An 18421-nucleotide genomic window follows, 5' to 3' on the forward strand; every position below is an offset into this window, starting at 1 on the left:
CAGGCGAGGCCTTCCGAGCTGGGGGAATAGCAGCATTCGAGGGGTACTGTAGGAAGGGTAAGGGCCGAATGGTGTGCGCAGGATGGGTTGGGCCCTGGACGCTGGGACACGAGTTGGCAGCTGCCATCCAGCTGTGAGAAACGGGCTCCATGCAGGAAGACAGGAAAGCAGGGAAGGGTGTGGAGACATGACTGGCTCATGAGTTGAAGGGGCTGGCAGGTCTGGAGAAGTTCAGTGTGGGCTCGGCAGAGCAACATTAGTCACCACCTGCATGCACTCGTGCCGAGTGAGCGTAAGAGATGGGAAGAGTTGGCATCTTCCAAGGTTGGAGACACGATGGAGAGAGGGGCCTGGGCCTGGTGAGTTGCTTGCTAATGAAGGAACTGACATCTGTGGCAGGCTGTGGAGCTGACTCTAGATGCCCAGAGGAATTCCCACCTAGCTTGGGGGCCCCAGGGCCTGGCCGCCTTGAGTCAGGTGGGCCGGGCATTGGGTTGGGTGCTTGCACAGGGAGCCGAAGCACCCAGCTCGGAGGGAGGAGGGGGAGAGAGGTGCCAGTCAGGGTGTTTAAGCTAGCGCCAGAGTTCTCAGTGTGATCTATAATTTACAGAGTGCACAACAACCATCCTCTCCTAGGAAAATTACAAGAAAGGTGTTCACACATGGCTGATTTGCTTTGCATTTGCCACTGCCCGCGCCGGCTTCCGTTGCCTGAAGAACCTGCCTTTGTCCATCTCCATTACCTTTGCATTTCCACCCCAGATTTCCAGGAAGCAAAAGGATCCTTTCCGGTGTTGTCCCCTGTGGTAAAAGAAGACAAACCGAGAGTGCGCGCCTTGCGCTTCTTGGGTGTGGGTGGACGGCTGGCTGGCTGGGTGTCTTGGTGGGCGTTGATTGCGAGAGAGTTTTAAATAGCTTATTTAAAATAAATGAGATTAAGAAACTCTAAAATCAGATTTAAAAGATGTAATTACAGTAATTAAAGCATGGAGACACATACTAAAAAGCTGATGTAATGAGTGGTTCGAGGCCTGTGGAAGACAGAGAGAAGGCAACCGACATGGTGGTGTGTGAGCTCCGTCTGTGTGGAATGCCCTCCCGATAGTGAGGCTGTTGCTACACCCGAAGACAACTGACAGGGGCCTGGCATGATGGGGCCTGTCCCCCCGGCTCGATGATGTGTGCTCCACAGCGGGGGCTGCTGTTATTAGAGATAGAAGGACGTCACGAGTAAGAATGACGATAGTCTCATTTTATACACATACATATTAAATAGATGCCCGCTTCTTTAGCTGGGTTTGAGTATATTTCTTCCTGTATTTTCAACTCTGTGGAATTTAGGTTTTTTTCAAAGTTAATGATTCTTCCGCTGGTGCTGAGAAAGAAAATGACACTGCAGATTAAAAAAACAATACCACAACCCACATACATTTTTATCTGCCAGTTAAACTGTTGGCTGCCTTTTGCACATGGTTTGCTGCTGTGGGGAAGGGCTGCTTGCTGATGCCAAATAACCAAAGTTTGGCAAGGCCCAGCCACCAACCCACTTGGGCAGATAGACTCTGCGTGATTGAATATGGATTTTTTCTCCCTGGACCTGACCTCAGTTGGACCCTGCGCCTTGGTGGTTTACCCATCTGCTCTGGAGAACTTCAGAGGGGAGAAGAGCCCACTTCCTCAATGGGTGCTAATTGCCTGAAAGAATTAACAGGCTTGGAAGGGAACCACTTTTCCTTTTCAAAGTAGTTCTTTGAGCTTCCAAAGAAATGAACCTTCTTTCTCCCATGACAAGTCCCTGCAGGAACTCTGAATTCTTTTCTCACGTGAGCTCAGCAAAACTTCTCTTGGCTTCCTTCAAAGACAAGGTCTTTGGAAGCAGTTGAGCCAGCCTGCTGTGTTGCCCAAGGAATCCGGGAAGGCTTCAGAAAATATTCTAGTCAAAATTTGGTCCTTCAGTGGCTTGGGCTCGCTGCCACTGGATTGTGCCTTTTCAGTGTTCAGTTGGGCCCGAAGGATACCTGTGAGAAATGAGACTACTTTGGAAGCTCTCAGTACCAAACTCCTCTCTGTGGCACCTCAAGGAGAGTTAAGCTTTGAACAGGGTTAAAAGTAAGGCAAAGAATACATAAGAGAACATGCCCGTTTGTGAAGGGCATGTGTAGTTCTTACAAAAGAAAAGAAGAAGAGCAAGGAAGCAAAGAGGTGGTTTGTGAGAGAGCTTGAAAAACTGTAACCGATGATGGGCCAGAAATTTTTCCCTGGAGGTTTCCTTTTGTAGTGCAATGAGCGGAGGTGCATTCCCAGCTAATGTGGGTTTGAAGAAGGAGAAAGAGATGTGGAATAGAACACAGTATAAATCAAAGATAAAACACGAGGGAGTTTAAGAGCTTACCTGGTGATTTGTTGAATTTTACAGGATTTTCCCCGACAGGTGATTTCTTGTGGCTGTAGTACCAGACCAGTAATATTGGGAAGGAAAGGGAACTTAGCCATCAGGGAAGTCGTTTGCTCCTGAGATAGGAAATTCTGTCAGGTCTGGGCCTGGGAAGGCTCCTTTTGAGAGAGAAGCTGAGAGGAGCACAAACGCCGTGGCGTTTTGGGAACAGGGACCCGGGGTCGTACAGATTGAAGGGTGTGTCAGTAGACTTCTCTTCTGCTTCCCCACATGCCCCGTTACAACAGAACTGACAGAAGAAGGGAGTAGCGATGGTAGCTAACCTGGATTGCGAGTATACTAGGCACTATTCGGAACTCTTTACATGTATTTATCTTTACACTAACCTAGAGGAAAGTGAAGCACATGTTTCCAAAGACAACAAGTGGGGCCAGGATTTGAAGCCGCGCAGCCTGACTTTTGGGAGTCTGTGCTCGGAAGTGCTGAGCTGTGCTGCTGCTTCACGTGTTCTTTGCTTTAAAACTCATGGAAGCTCGTAGAAAGACATACATCCCGTGGTAGGGGCCCCTGGTCCAGATGTACCAAGTAGCATCACTGTGGTCAGTGCATCTGAAATGGCTATGATTTCTAAGAGATCATTTTAACACAGACGTTTAAAATGAAGTAGTTATAATATTCACCTATTATATTGCAGAAAGTTTGGGTAACAGCATAAAAGAAAAAAATGCCCATAATCCTCCTCCACTGCACAGGCAGTCTTATTTTGATATATTTCCTAACAATTATTTTATGCCTCCATACAGTAAAAATACAGCTTTGTATTCACCATCAAAAGCCTTTTTCCATGTTTTTATGACGCCTTCATAACTGCGATTTTAAAAAATTAGTGGTATTTTTGTTCCTTCTGGGATTTTCAATTGGAAGCATTTTGAGTTTTCCAATAATTGTTAGATGTTGACATCTAATCTTAGTTTCCTTTTTTTTTTTTTTTAAAAAAAGAGACATTTTGTGCCGGGTCTGGGCTATTAAAAAACCACTCAGCAGCCAAAATTAATCTGAAACTATCTTTCCTTGTGTTTCTGTTAACAGGGATCTACCGAACAGAAAAAGATAAAGGCACTTTGTATGAGCTCACGTTCAAAGGGGACCACAAACATGAATTCAAACGACTTGTCTTATTCCGACCATTTGGCCCTATCATGAAAGTCAAAAAAGAAAAACTCAACATGGCCAACACACTTATCAACATTATCATGCCCCTGGCAAAGAGAGTGGACAAGTTCCGGCAGTTCATGCAGAATTTCAGGTTTGTTTGTACCTGTTTGTCTTTCCTCACCATGGTGTGTGCTAGAAGGCTGATATCATTTCCCGTCATCTCCTCCACTCCCCTGCCAAGTACAAAGGCCCCCTTCTCTTCTTGTTCCCAATCAGTTTTCTTCCTATAAAGTTTATCGTTTTCATTTGCCTTTCCCTAAAACAATCAGCAAAGTCCTGGCTAAGCATTTTCAGAGGTGAAAACTGGGAAGGACTGGATTTTAATCAGGATCTACTAACTGGACCTAATATCTGTGAGCGGTCAGTTCTGTCTGGAGTTCAGGCTCAAGTTTTGGGGCAGCATCAGTAGGGTGTCCCTCTACCCAGCTCTGAAAGATCAGCACCGTTCTGTCTTTAGGAGCAAAGAGAAGATGGCTTCATTCACTGCTCTTCTCCAACCACCACCACAATGGATTGAATCCGATCCCATCCTTTTTTCTAGTTATATCTGCTCAGAGGTTAAGCCTAGAATTAGGCCAAGAAGTTTCTGGGCCCTCATTTTTTTCTTAATTATTATTTTTTAAAAAGCTACATAGATCACACAAAATGTCACATTAAAAACATATGAGGTTCCCATATGCCCCACTCCCCACACCCCCCACTCCTCCCACATCAGCAACTTCTTTCATTAGTGTGGCACATTCATTACATTTGATGAGTACATTCTGGAGCACTGCTACATGGCATGGATATAGTTTATGTTGTAGTTTACACACTATCCCAGTCCATTCAGTGGTTTATGGCAGGATATGTAATGCCCTGCATCTGTCCCTGAAGCATCATTGAGGACAACTCCAAGTCCCAAAAATGCCCCAGTATCACACTTCTTTTTCCCTTTCCCTGCCTTGAGCAACTCCCGTGGCCACTGTCTCCACATCATTGATATAATTTCTTCCATTGCTAGAGTCACAATAATTCTATAATAGAGTACCAGTAAGTCCACTCTAATCCATATTGTATTCCTCTATCCTGAGGACCCTGGAATGGTGATGCCCCCTCTACCTCTAAATGGAGAGGGGACTTAGATCCCACGTGGCTGATGGATGGGATTCTCCTGCTTGCAGCCGTAGACTCTCTCGGTTCCTTGGTGTGGTGGTTCACCATCCTCACCTCCTTGCTGGCTAACCTGAGTAAGTCCAACGAATCAGGGAGTAAGGTGTTGCAACTCTGCTGAGGCTCAGGGCCCAGCTGGCACATGGACTGACCAGAAATTCAAGTCTCTGGTGCATACACCAACCCTAGCACCAACCACAGGTTCAGTAAAAGTGACAGAAGAGGCATGTGTAGAGAAGTCACATCTGAGTCCAACTCTACCATGCTCATGAGCACAAATTCCAAAGTTGGACCACTGGCAAGGCACTGGACTCCAGAGCCATCTGCAATGACCATAGAACCTGGGTGTCTCCATAGCCATCAGGAACACCACTGTCTCTGGTCTCCTGCTGAAACATGCATAAACGTAACCCCTCTTCTGACCTCCTGGCTCATTTTGAAGTCTCTTAGCCATATAAACTCATTTTTTCTTTACCATTTCCCCCTTTTATTCAAGGTCTTTTTCTAGTTGCATCACCACCTGGAACTTGGTAGTAATCCCTCGGTGCCAGGGAGGCTCATCCCCTGGAGTCATGTCGCATGCTGAGGGGAAGGTAATGCATTTATATGCTGAGTTTGGCTTAGAGAGAGGCCACATTTGAGCAACACAGAGACTCTCAGGAGGTAACTCATAGGCACTCTGCAGCTCTAGGCCTAGTTGAAATTTCAAGCATGCAGACTCATAATCATAGTCATCAGTATCAAGGGCCCATCCTTGAACCATCCTTCTTCACTGGTCTTTGCCCTTGCAATTGGGGAATTGTTGCCATTCCATTGGGGAATGCAACAGAGCTCCCCAGGATGGGAACTCAGCACTCCCTTTGTTGTCCTGTGAAACTCTACCCACTGTGTCAATACCCAGCAAATATCCAAACATATCTGTATTACCCTATATGCATGCCCAGGCAAACTCCCTCCCATGCATCCCCCATCAGTGACACCTCACACTGATGCTCCACCCCTGTCATAGTTGAACCCTTCTGTGATCCAAAACTTCTTAAAAAATGAAGCCTAATATATTGCCAAATTCAATTAATAGGAACATGAAATAGTAATGATAGGTTTAAAGATTAGAAATAAAATACATAATAATTTAGAAAAACTAAAATAAAGTAAAAAATTAATTGGGGTATTAAAAAAATGAAAAATATCATAAAAATTTTTTTTTGACATTTTGCTTTTCATCACTGTAATAGGTGTTGCCCTGTATGTACTGTGGCAGGGCAATCTCTTCCATTTCTTCCTTGGTGTCTACATCATTTTTTTTTATTATGTCTTCAAAAAAGTTTCAGGTCACAGTAAAGTCACATGTAGAATATAGGGGACTCCCATATACCCAGCGTAAAACCCTTTCCTCCCCTTCCCCTGCAGTGATCTTTTTACATGTGTATGTTATATTTGCTATAATTGATGTATAGATATTAAAACATAGCTGCTAATCATGGTGCCATTATGTTTTACATTTTAGACTGTACAGTTTTATAAATTTTTGGTAAAATTTAACATGGCCTGTATCCATCATTGCACGATCATGCAGAACATATCCATTGCCCCCCATTTACCCCCTCTTCCATCTATTCTATCTCTCTCTCCCCTCCCCTCGGGGCCCACAGTGACAGTGATGTTTCACTGCTTGAAGGGCAAGATTCATAGATACTTGCAAGAATGCTGAGGGCTTGACACACTAGTCTGTCCTCCCCCACTGGGAGCCACCCTTCCCTCTGCTTGAGAACATCAGGCCTACCCATGATGGGGTATAACACCCTCCCACTCATTGTATGGGTCTCCACCCACTGATATAACACAGTATGACAAGATGAGCACTCACATACTCCCAGAAGCCTGCCCCAGGTGCACCCTGCATCAGAGGCCCCCCATCAAACACCTTAAATAAGGAAGTAACCCTTCCTTATTATATTTTCTAAAGAGTTTTCTCAACATAGTTTCAACCACATACCTGACAATCTCCCAAGTTCACTTTTTCCTCCCCCCCCAATTCCATGAACCATCTGACCCGTTCTCCTAACCCTAGCCCCACTCAAGCCTGCAAAACCCAACCCAAAGTATCCCTATGCCCCCATCTTATCCCTTCACTACACGACTACTTACCTCCACTTTATCATAGATTTCGCCTGTGTGGACATTGACTCACAACCTTCCTCTCCCCCACTATTTCCTGTAAGCCTATCTTCCAGTCTCTAGTTCTCTAAGACAGCTGGATTTGCTTCATTCATATCAGAAAAGTCATGTAGTATTTTTCCTTCAATGCCTGGCTTGCTTCAATCAACATAAGGTCCGCATGATTCATCTATGTTATCCCATATGTTAGTACAGTATTCCTTCTTATAGCTGAGTAGTATTCTATTGCATATATACCACATTTTGTTTATCCATTCATCTGTTGATGGATATTTGGGTTGATTCCAACTTTTGGCAATGGTAAATAATGCCACTGTGAAAATTATTGTGCATATGTCGGTTTGTGTCCTTGTTTTCAGTTCTTCTGGGTATATACCCAGCAGTGGAATTGCTGGATCATATGGCACATCTATAGCTAGTTTTTGGAGGAACAGCCAAACTGTCCTCCACAATAGCTGGATCCTTTTACATTCCCACCAGCAGTGGATGAGCATTCCCATTCCTCCACATCCTCTCCAACACGTGTAGTCTTCTGTTTTTTTCGTAGCTGCCAGTCTAATGGGTGTAAGATGGTATTTCATTGTAGTTTTGATTTGATTTCCCTAATAGCTAGTGATGTTGAGCATCTTTTCATGTCCTTTTTAGCCATTTTTTTTCTTCTTTGGAGAAGTATCTGTTCAAATCTCTTGCCCATTTTTTAAATGGGTTTTTTTATTTTCAGGATATAAGATTTCTTTATATATGCTGGATATTAGGCACCTATCAAATACATGGTTTTTTTTTTGTTTTTTTTTTTTAAAGATTTATTTATTTATTTTATTTCCCCCCCTCCCCTGGTTGTCTGTTCTTGGTGTCTATTCGCTGCGTCTTGTTTCTTTGTCCGCTTCTGTTGTCGTCAGCGGCACGGGAAGTGTGGGCGGCGCCATTCCTGGGCAGGCTGCTTCTTTATTTTCGCGCTGGGCGGCTTTCCTCACGGGCGCACTCCTTGCGCGTGGGGCTGCCCCACACGGGGGACACCCTTGCGTGGCAGGGCACTCCTTGCGCGCATCAGCGCTGCGCATGGCCAGCTCCACACGGGTCAAGGAGGCCCGGGGTTTGAACCGCGGACCTCCCATATGGTAGACGGACACCCTAACCACTGGGCCAAAGTCCGTTTTCCCAAATACATGGTTACAAAATATTTTTTTCATTGGGTAGGCTGTCCTTTCACTTTCTTGATAAACTCCTTTGAGGTGCAAAAGGCTTTAATTTTGAGGAGGTCCCATTTATCTATTTTTCCTTTCGCTGCTCGTGCTTTGGGTATGAAGTTCATGAAGCCATTTCCTATTCCAGTGTCCTGTAGATGCTTCCCTACATTGTCTTCCAAGGTCTTTATGGTCTTGGCTCATATATTTAGATCTTTGACCCATCTTGAGTTGATTTTTGTTTAAGGGGTGAGATGGTATTTCTCCCCACCCCCTCATTATTTGCATTTTGTCTGTTGTGTGCTGATTTTCTTTATAGGAGATGCTGGGAACCAAACCTGGGGCCTCCATTGTGAAAGGGATGTGCCGAATAGCTTGAGCCACCTCTGCTCCCTGCTTTGCTGTGTCTTTCATTATGTTTTCCCCGTGTCTCTTATTGTGTCATCTTGTTGTGTCAGCTTGCTGTCTTGCTTGTCTTCTTTAGGAAGCACCAGGAACTGTACCTGGGGCCCCATGTCGTAGGTAGGAGCTCAGTCGCTTGAGCCACATCCGCTTCCCATGGGTTCTCACTTTTGTAGCTACTCAAGAAGGAAAGACAGAATGAGATCTTATCTTCAGATGCAGCGAAGTCATTTGTACGTGTGTGTCTTTAAATTCTTTATTGTGAAATACTGGATCTTACAGCTATTATGGTTGACCATAACATATTAGCTGAGGTTAGTAGCTGACTTTTTTTAGGCATCTTATTTTAAAGATAAAGTTCCATCTATCTTATCTAATTATACATCTTGAAAGACCAAACGGATTTGTAATAATTTTGTAATTAAGTTCACATCATTAAAATCCAGGAATGCTCTGTAAAGGGTTTGGTTGATATCTCTTACAATTCTTGTTAACGAACACCTTCTATTTTTTTTTTTTTTTACACTTGAAAGGTGACCCTTTATAATTTAAATTTTAAGATCATAACCAAGTAGTCTTGGAAGAAATTTGAGGTTGTCTGGTCCAACCTCCATTCATTCAGAATCCCTTTTAGCATCCCTGACATATGGACCTTTAGGCAGTGGGTGTTACCAGGTAACTACCTGGCACAAGGTAGGCTGCTTCCTTGATGAACAGCTCTAGTTAGAAAGTTCTTTATTATTATTGGGACCTAAAGTCTGCCTCCCTCTGGAAAAATACTGACGAAATCCATTTCCTCTTAAACATCATAGCCTTTCAAGTATTTGAAGAAAAATATCCCAACTCCCCCTGTCCTTTCTTTTCCAGGCTCAGCAACTCTCATTTGCCCCAACTTTTCCAAGAGGTCTTTCTTGATTAGCCAGTGTTGTTCCTTTAGCTGGGACATAATCTGGAGTAAGGATGGGCTGATCTTTGTGGATCAGCTTGTGGACATTGTCAGCAGTGTCCCTCTGGCTCTAGTACCTGAGCAAGTGTCCATGCGGCTCTGGCTTCTTCTGACTTTCCTTTTGGTGTTTCTGTGCTGCCTCTTTCTATCTTCTCTTTGGAATTGCAGAGGGTCAGGTGGGGATTTACGTTCTGAGAACTGCTGCACCCATGGTCGCACTAGACCTTAAGTCAAATCCTTATGCCCATGGGAAGTGAACTTGGCCCAATGGATAGGGCATCCGCCTACCACATGGGAGGTCCAAGGTTCAAACCCCGGGCATCCTTCACCCCTGTGGAGCTGGCCCATGCGCAGTGCTGATGCGCGCAAGGAGTGCCCTGCCACACAGGGGTGTCCCCCGCGTAGGGGAGCCCCATGTGCAAGGAGAGCACCCCGTAAGGAGAGCCGCCCAGCGCAAAAGAAAGTGCAGCCTGCCCAGGAATGGCGCCGCACAAACGGAGAGCTGACACAACAAGATGATTCAACAAAAAGAGACACAGATTCCCGGTGCCGCTGATAAGGATAGAAGCGGTCACAGAAGAACACACAGCGAATGGACACAGAGAGAAGACAATTGAGGGGGGGGAGAGAAATAAATAAAAAATAAATCTTAAAAGAAAAATCCTCATGTCCAGAGGCTGAGTGTGCCCATTTTTTTAGGACCAATCTTGTAGCAAGTTCCTTTGGCTGGGAAGCTTCCTGTAGCATGGCGATTAAGGAACCTAAGATTTCATCTGGCAGTAGGCCAGTCTTTGCATGATTTGGGCTTGACAAGATGGTGCTTACACTACAGGAATGTCTCCTAGTTAATAGCACTCAAGGGTCTCTTGGCTGTATATGACCAGCTGTTGCCTTAGTGTCCTGAGGATTGCAAGTAATCAGCAATAGGAACAAAATTAGAAGAGCAATATTGTTGAAGAAAGTGAAATCAGCACCTTACAAGTCTCTAAAATTGAGATAGTGAAATGAAATGTAATTCTAGATGATGTTTAAAAAAAGAAACAAATAAAAATCTAGGGCATTTTTTCCCCTTGAGTTTTGCTATTCAGATGTCCATTGTTGCACGTGGGTGGAGGAGAATGGAAGTGGGGGAAACCTGTTACTTGGAGGGATATTTTGAGGACCTCCTGTGTGTTTGGCACTCTACACAGATGCTGTGGATAAGAAGACAATTCAAGATGCAGTATCTGCCTTCATGGAAAGTAGAATCGAATGTGGTGAAAGCTACTGCAGCAGATATACATATATACATACTAGGGTCAGTGGGACATAGCAAGAGGCTTCCCAGAACAGATGACCCTGGAGCAAAACGCTGAGTGGGGAGTGCTCGCTTTGGCAGCACATATTCTAAAATTGTAATGATACAGAGAAGATTAGCATGGCCCCTGAGCAAGAATGACACACAAATTCTTAAAAACAAACAGGCTGAGTGGGGATGTTTGCTTTGTAGCCAAAGGGTTTCTGAATGTGTCGAGGTCTCCAGAAAAAAATTGGGCTGAGGCAGAATAATCAAACCTTAGGGCATTTAAATCTGTAAGAACTAAGGTAGCATTTCAAATCAATCCACAAAGAATGGACTGTTCAAAACGCATGGTGTTAAGACAACTAACTGATACCGGCAGAAAAAATTTTAATTTTTATTTCACACCGAAATCTAAAGTAAATTCTGGTTGATTAAATATTTAAATGTAATTAATACCACCATAAAATTACTAGGATAATATATAAGGCAATACCTAAGGAATATAAGGGATAAATATTTAATATTTATTAAATACTTGATGTTCTGTTTATGAAGTCCTTTCCATTCCAAGATTGGAAACTGTTAATTGTAGTTGACTCTGAAGATGACACTGAGTGAGTTTTATTTTTTTCTTTTGGATTCTCTCCAAATTTTTATATAGTTACCATGTGTGTTATATTTTGTTTAAAAATTCACTGAAAGGCTTTTTGGCTTTTATAATTTAAACATAACTTTTTGTTTTGTAAAAATGATACGTGGTTATTATGAGATTTTAAAGCAATATAGAACAGGAAAAGAAATAAATTATTTAAAAATCACTCTAGATCCCACCTCTCACGATTAACCCTTTTTAGTATTAGGTGACCACAATTCCAGGCACTATTTTTTGCATATATGCAGATAGAATAATTGATAGCTAGGAATAATTTAATAGAGCATGTGATATACTATCCTCAGGAGTTCCTTCTCTTCTTAGCCTCTGTTGGAGATTTCCATTTCTTGTGGCTATTCTGAGCCTATATTTATGCTTTACCAAACTCGCTCTACCTAGCTGAGGGGAATCCCTTACCCCAAGGGGCAGATGTGTTTAGTCTTAGAAGAGAGACTAAGCTCTAGTTGTTTGCTTCGCTTATCTTACTCCCATCTTCAGCAGCTGTTTCCACTCCTGCAGGTCAAAGAAAGGAAAATGGTTCCATGAGATGGCAGTGGTGGGGTATGGGCAGGAGATACATTTAAGATACTTCTTCAAGGGGGCTGACATAGGATAAACAAATGATGATCTTTTTTCCTTTGTATAGCAGCTCAATATTGTTTACAAATTCCAAAAATAGATATTGGATTATGTTTGTGAACTGGTCTGTTCCTCTGGGCATATTAGATTGTATTGGATTCAGAGGTTTTGCTTTTACTTGATTAAATTATGATTACATAGCAGAGGAATTAGTTGGAGTTTTTGAGCTGGAACCCCAGGAAGAAAACACATAGATGAAGAACACAGAGGACTAGAGATAGCTCCATAGATGGCAGAGGCCTCAGGAAGAGAGCCTGAGAGTCTACAGCTGACCTTATGGAGAGAACAGAGCAGTTGAGTCCAGAGAGGAGCAAGCCCTGGGAGAGAGACGAGACTTATCCCAGCCTACAGCTGATATTGGAAGAAACTGGGACCATGGAGACTTAAGAGGAAGAGGAAAGCTGGACCCTTGCAGATGTTGGCAGCCATCTTGCTCCAACATGTGGCAACAGACTTTGGTGAGGAAAGTAACGTACACTTTATGGCCTGGTGACTGTAAGCTTCTACCGCAAGGAAATATTCTTTGTGAAAGCCAACAGGGTTTTGGTACTTTGCATCAGCACCCCTTTGACTGATAATACACTTTGGTTCTGCCAAATCCACCTTTTTTGCATGGATTCTTTCCCATTGTGTGGATGAGATAGTTCTGCTTTCTTTGCATTTCGGAGAGACCAAGATATTCTGCTGTGGTTCTTCTCTGTGTGCCAAAGAAGGTGAGATTTTGGGGCTTCTGTGGTCCTCCCCAGCTGTGACCCTGGACTGCTGTCTTCTCACCTCCTCAGTCTGCTCATTTTTGCCTCACTCTCTAGCTCTATGTCTGGAGGCAGTTGCTGGAGCTGGGAGCCACGTGAAGCTAACTTAGACTCCTCTATTTCTTTCCTTGGCCTCTGCTTTGTGAGCTTTATGGCAGCAGATTGTGTTCCTTTCACTGGTCATTTATTGGCGGCAAAATTTTTGCCGTTTTTCACTAAAATTATTTGAGATAAGTTTATTTAAAACATTTTCCTCACAATGCATCCCCTTTAGAATGTAAACTTTATATAGGTTGCCAGAAATTAGAATGAAGGTAGAAAATGGGGAACTGATGCTTGATTTGTGCTGAATTTTTAATAAGGTTGATTGTAAAATGTAAACTTTGCTCAGGTACCCATTAGCGGAGGAAATTTTTCCAACTCATTTCATGTGTCTGGGCTCTTGTACCTTCATCTTTATAGTGAAAGTATTATCCAGATGGTTCTTCTTATAGCTCTGACACTGGTATGATAGGTAGTTTTAGGTTCCCTGGCCCCCATCTCCAATTTTCTCTTTGTTCCTCTAGAAGAGGCCCAAAGGCCAAAGGCAGAGAACAAATACGTCTTGCTGAACAGGAGGAATATACATGGAACTTTGAATTCCCAAGAGTGCACAGGCCCAGTCCCAAGATACAGAGTGGATCCTGGCTCTGCAGAGAAGAACTCCCCTACGAGTGATGGTCATGCGTGGAGTGCAGTACTCGGAGCCATGGACCAAGCAGTCACGCTTTAGAGCTGGGCCTGGGAGGGCCCTGGTGACACAGTGACTGCATGGAACAGATTGACTTAGAAATTTATTATCAGGATTATTTCATTCTCATTCTCTTTATAGCTCTCCACTAATCTTAAGAATTATTTATGTTAAAAAGTACAAATTTAATAAAACCACTTTTGGAAAGGTAAATGAGCAAGGACTCAATAACAGTGGGAGATAGGGATAGGTTTACCAGGGAGCTGGGAGTAAGGGAAATGGTCACAACTGATCACAAAGGCCAGGCTCAAACTTCTCAGCAGACAAGGAGAACAAGGCTGGTATGTGATAAGAAGAAACCTACCATTTGTTGTCAGGTGAGATAAGCTTTTTCCAACACTAGATCCTAAAGGCCTTTGTATAAAAGGCAGTGAACACCAAATGAATGATATTCTGTGCTATTTTGAGTCTTCTGCGGACCCCAGAAAAGGCTTTTCTTAAAATTGCTCCTTTCCTGTATGTGCAAACCCATTGTAGTCGGGACCTTTTGATTAGATTCAGGTAAGGGTCCTTCCTTTTGATGAGATCACTTAGTAGGGTGTGACCCAGGGTGGGTCTTAATCTCTTACTGGAGTCCTTTAATAAATCGAGGAATAAAAGCCACAGACGCAGAAAGAAGGCCACAGAGACAGAGGAACCCAGGAGCTGAGAGAGCAGGCCCTGAAGCCGAGGAAGGCACCTTAGCCAGAAGTCAAAAACAGCAGGGCCTGAAGGAGGCAGAGACTAGCAGATACCGCCATGTGCCTGGTCGCCCACCTCTGCAGCTCAGGGAGAAAGCATCTCTGATGATGCCTTGATTTGGACACTCCTAAGCTAATAAATTCACAGCGTAATAAAGCCAACGCATTTCTGGAATATTGCATCGGCAGCACTGAGCCAACTAAAATTATTCCTAGGATTTAGCCCCCCAAACCCATGAAGCTAAAGCCCTTATCTCTTAAGCAGGGAGAAGTACTGTTCCCCTCAGCCCTCATCAGCCAAGGGGGCCACTCTGTCCTTGGTGCTGTACAGCCCCTTTGTAGCCTGTACTCTCCGTGATGCCGTTTTGTTCACAAGGATCAGAGAGCTCTGTATTCCAGCAGGTTCTTTCTCCTTTGCTGTCATCATCCTGGTTCATCTGTGGGAGCCTCACAGGTTCTGTGTGCTGATGCCTCTCCTGTGAACACGCCACGTGCCGCCCTTGGTTCAGGGCAGACTTCATTGTGAGAATGCCTTTGCCCATGGCAGGAAAGGAGGGAGCTCTAGCTCCATGATCTCACAGCACCCAGGAGAATTTATTTTATTTTATTTTTTTAAAATAATAATTAAGGCTTTTTTAAAATTTCCCCTTCCCCACCCACCCTGCTCCAGTTGTCTGTTCTCTGTGTCCATTTGCTGCGTGTTCTTCTTTGTCTGCTTCTGTTGTTGTCAGCGGCACGGGAATCTGTGTTTCTTTTTGTTGTGCCATCTTGCTGTGTCAGCTCTCCGTGTGTGCAGCCCCATTCCTGGGCAGGCTGCACTTCCTTTGGCACTAGGTGGCTCTCCTTACGGGGCACACTCCTTGCGCATGGGGCTCCCCTGTGCGGGGGACACCCCTGCGTGGCACGGCACTCCTTGCACGCATCAGCACTGCACATGGGCCAGCTCCACACGGGTCTAGGTGGCCTGAGTTTGAACTGCAGACCTCCCATGTGGTAGACGGACACCCTAACCACTGGGCTAAGTCCGCTTCCCACACAGGAGAATTTAGCTCCTTTTTTATCTGTTTCCTCTTTGACCAGTAGTGTGTTGGTTGAAACCTACTTATTCTTCTTTTTTCAAAATTTAAATCACCTCACTTTGCCTTTGAAACTATTCTTATATTTCCTTTTTAGCTGCTTGTTTCCCTTAGCTTCCAGGTTACCGATTTTAAGCTCATCTTTTATTGCGTTGTGTGGCTGGGTAGTGATAGCAGGAAGAATCTCAAATAACAAAGCTGTAGGTTCTCTCTGAGACTTTATCTTTGAGCCTCTCCTGGGGAAGGAAAAAAAGAATTTTTATGAAATGATTCATCAGGATTCTTTTTTATCTTTTTCAATTCATTCCAAGTTTGCTTGATTTTTATTTGGACTACATCCAGCTGCACTGAGAACCCTTTTTCATGTTGCTCTGTTCCTTCTCAGCTATAGCAGGTTGTTTGGGTTTTAATGTTCTCCTTTCTTTTCATCCGGACTCTTCTCTCCTTTCTTTCAAGGCATTTCTGATATTTTAATGCAAATGCAGGGGAATCATTTATATGGATTTTCTTTAACACCATTAAGATGGTTCTAGACATTTCTGGAATTAAAAAAAAAAAACTAAAGACTCTCTGAAATTGAAATGAGCCTTGAATGTTATTGTTAGGCTGGTATAACACAGGGGATAGAGAGTGATGGAAAGGTCTTCAGCTATCAAATATAAGACAGTGGGTGAGACCGCGGTGTTCCTTGTATCGCACAAAAGGAAAAGATATTTTCCAGTCTTGTCCTACCACATTTACTCAAGACCTTCTACTTCTCTCCTGGGCCATCAGAGTGTTGGACCCAAGAGTTTTATGGTTAATATATTGAGAAGCACCAGTCTGCACCATTCACCTTATTTGGATAAAAGTTTGAGTTGTTGTTCTTTGTTTCAGTTATTCTCAGCTTATGTAGAAACATCTATCCAATAGTCAAAAATGGTCAGACAGAAAAGGATCCCATTTTCTGTTCTGAAATGGGCAGCCAGGACAGTAGGTCCTCAGCTGCCTCATTGTGAGTTAGAATTCGCTCTATCCTTAACAGTGATCCCACCACCCACATAATGGAGTAGAGGAACGAGGCATTCAGCTTGGCGGGGGCGAGGGAAGGAAAGGAGCTGCTAAACCGAGAGAAGAATCTTAGCTTTTCTAAAGGCCCCCAATCACTCCCTCTTCCCTACCAGCTAGTACCTCTTCCTCCTTTCTGGTCCCTTCGAGGCTGAGCAATTTCCTTTCTGTTGTCATAGCAGATCGTAAGGCATATTTTGGGCACTGATGGGCTATTATGTATCATTTCATTTTCACGGGGACACTACCGAGAAACCTAAACTGGGTTTTTTCTCATACCTGATATAGTTGAGAGGAAATTGCCTTAGAAGATAAGAGTGTTAGGATTTCCTGGCATCTATGCCTTTTCTCAGCCACTCCTCTTCACCTGTGTGGAGCCTACTCACCTGTCAAGGCCCAGTCCTTGGATGCTCCTTCCTCCTCCCTGACAACCCCCGTCACCTGTTAGAAATGAACCACTTGGGAAGCGGATTTGGCTCAATGGATAGAGCATCCAGGGTTCAAACCCCGGGCCTCCTGACCCGTGTGGAGCTGGCCCACACGCAGTGCTGACGCACGCAAGGAGTGCCGTGCCATACAGGGGTGTCCCCCGCATAGGGAAGCCCCACGCGCAAGGAGTGCGCCCCATAAGGAGAGCCGCCCAGCGCAAAAAAAGTGCAGCCTTCCCAGGAGTGGGGACACACACAAGGAGAGCTGACACAACAAGATGACGCAACAAAAAGAGACAGATTCCTGGTGCCGTTGACAAGAATGCAAGCGGACATGGAAGAACACACAGCAAATGGACAGAGAGCAGACATGGTGGGGGGGGGGGCACAGGGAAGGGAGAGAAATAAAATTTTAAAAATAAAATTAAAAAAAAAAAGAAAAAGGAAATGAACCACTCTCCTGTGCACCCCTTGGCTCATTCTCCCGCTGTTACTACTGTCATTCCATCCTGCCTCATGTTACAGCTGTTCAGCTGTTTCCTCCAACAGACGATCAAATCTCTGAGACAGAGAATGGCCACTTGTTCCAGTTTGTCTCTGACCGAAAGGTTTCCCGGGGTGCAGGGCGTTCCGGGCTAACCTCGGAGAGTCCCGGGGGATCCTGGATGGCCGGTTGCCCTCTGAGGCACCCCACATGGTAATTCTTTTGCAAATCTTACTCCAATGAAAATAACACAAAGGCACTCAAAACGTGTTTCTCATTGAAACCATGTTTCTGTAGGCTCTCGGCCTGAGGCGCAAAAATAGGTGTCACTTATGGTTATAAACACGTTTTCTCTGTTCTCCTTTTCTCACCAGCTATGGCAAGATGTCCAACCCCCTCACCCCCTCCCAGACTCTCCAGGCTTCCCCAGGGTATCGTGTGCTCAAACACAAGTCCAGCCTCCCCAGCCGCATGACCATCAGCTGCGTGAAGATGACTCACTGCTTCCCACAACAGCAAAGGGGTTGCACTCGCTCATGCCACTGAGGCTGCTGCCACTTTACCCCTGTGGCACCACCACTGTGCCACCTGCTGTCAACACTCCCTGAAAGTCCTGGCTTAAACTCCCGACACCCTTTATAATCTATTTTCTGTCAAGAAAGTCCTTCTGTATTTCTTGCAACGCTGTCTTTCCTTTGGACTCACAGGTGAGTCCATAGGAGCTGCCTGGAGAAGACAACAGAGCCTAGGGCTGTGCAAGATTTTCACACTCGCTCCCCTCATCTGATGGATGAGGTGGTGTCACCGAACCGGACTCTTAGAACAGTGGTTTGGGAAGGGTGACAATGTTGTGTCCTTCTCCAGTGGTTTTGGATGGGGGATAATGCCATGTCCTTCTCCAATGGTTTTGGATGGGTGACAATGTTGTGTCCTTCTCCAATGATTTTGAATGGGAGACAATGTTGTGTCCTTCTCCAGTGGTTTTGGATGGGTGTCAATGTTGTGTCCTCCTCCAATATTTTTGGATGGGTGACAATATCGTGTCCTTCTCCAGTGGTTTTGGATGGGGGACAATGTCGTGTCCTTCTCCAGTCCCCTGAGCATTTGGCAAATGTCTGA

The 18421-nt window shown here is 44.5% G+C and overlaps 1 protein-coding gene and 1 non-coding gene across 22 annotated transcripts in view; both read left to right on the top strand.

Moving 5' to 3' along the window:
- CSGALNACT1 (chondroitin sulfate N-acetylgalactosaminyltransferase 1) overlaps window positions 1-18421 on the top strand; it is a 398657-nt gene that overhangs the window by 343472 nt on the left and 36764 nt on the right. For all 21 annotated transcript variants that reach the window (XM_071212689.1, XM_058290053.2, XM_058290061.2 and 18 more), the window contains one exon: window positions 3485-3701. In XM_071212689.1, coding sequence (XP_071068790.1) covers window positions 3485-3701 — 217 coding nt within the window. The remainder of the gene's footprint in view (window positions 1-3484; window positions 3702-18421) is intronic.
- LOC111760506 (U6 spliceosomal RNA) lies at window positions 10835-10942 on the top strand. Its single transcript, XR_002794171.1, has one exon. It is a non-coding gene; the product is annotated as a U6 spliceosomal RNA (small nuclear RNA).

The sequence above is a fragment of the Dasypus novemcinctus genome, chromosome 29 (genome assembly GCF_030445035.2).
Source record: "Dasypus novemcinctus isolate mDasNov1 chromosome 29, mDasNov1.1.hap2, whole genome shotgun sequence".
Classification (NCBI taxonomy): Eukaryota; Metazoa; Chordata; class Mammalia; order Cingulata; family Dasypodidae; genus Dasypus; species Dasypus novemcinctus.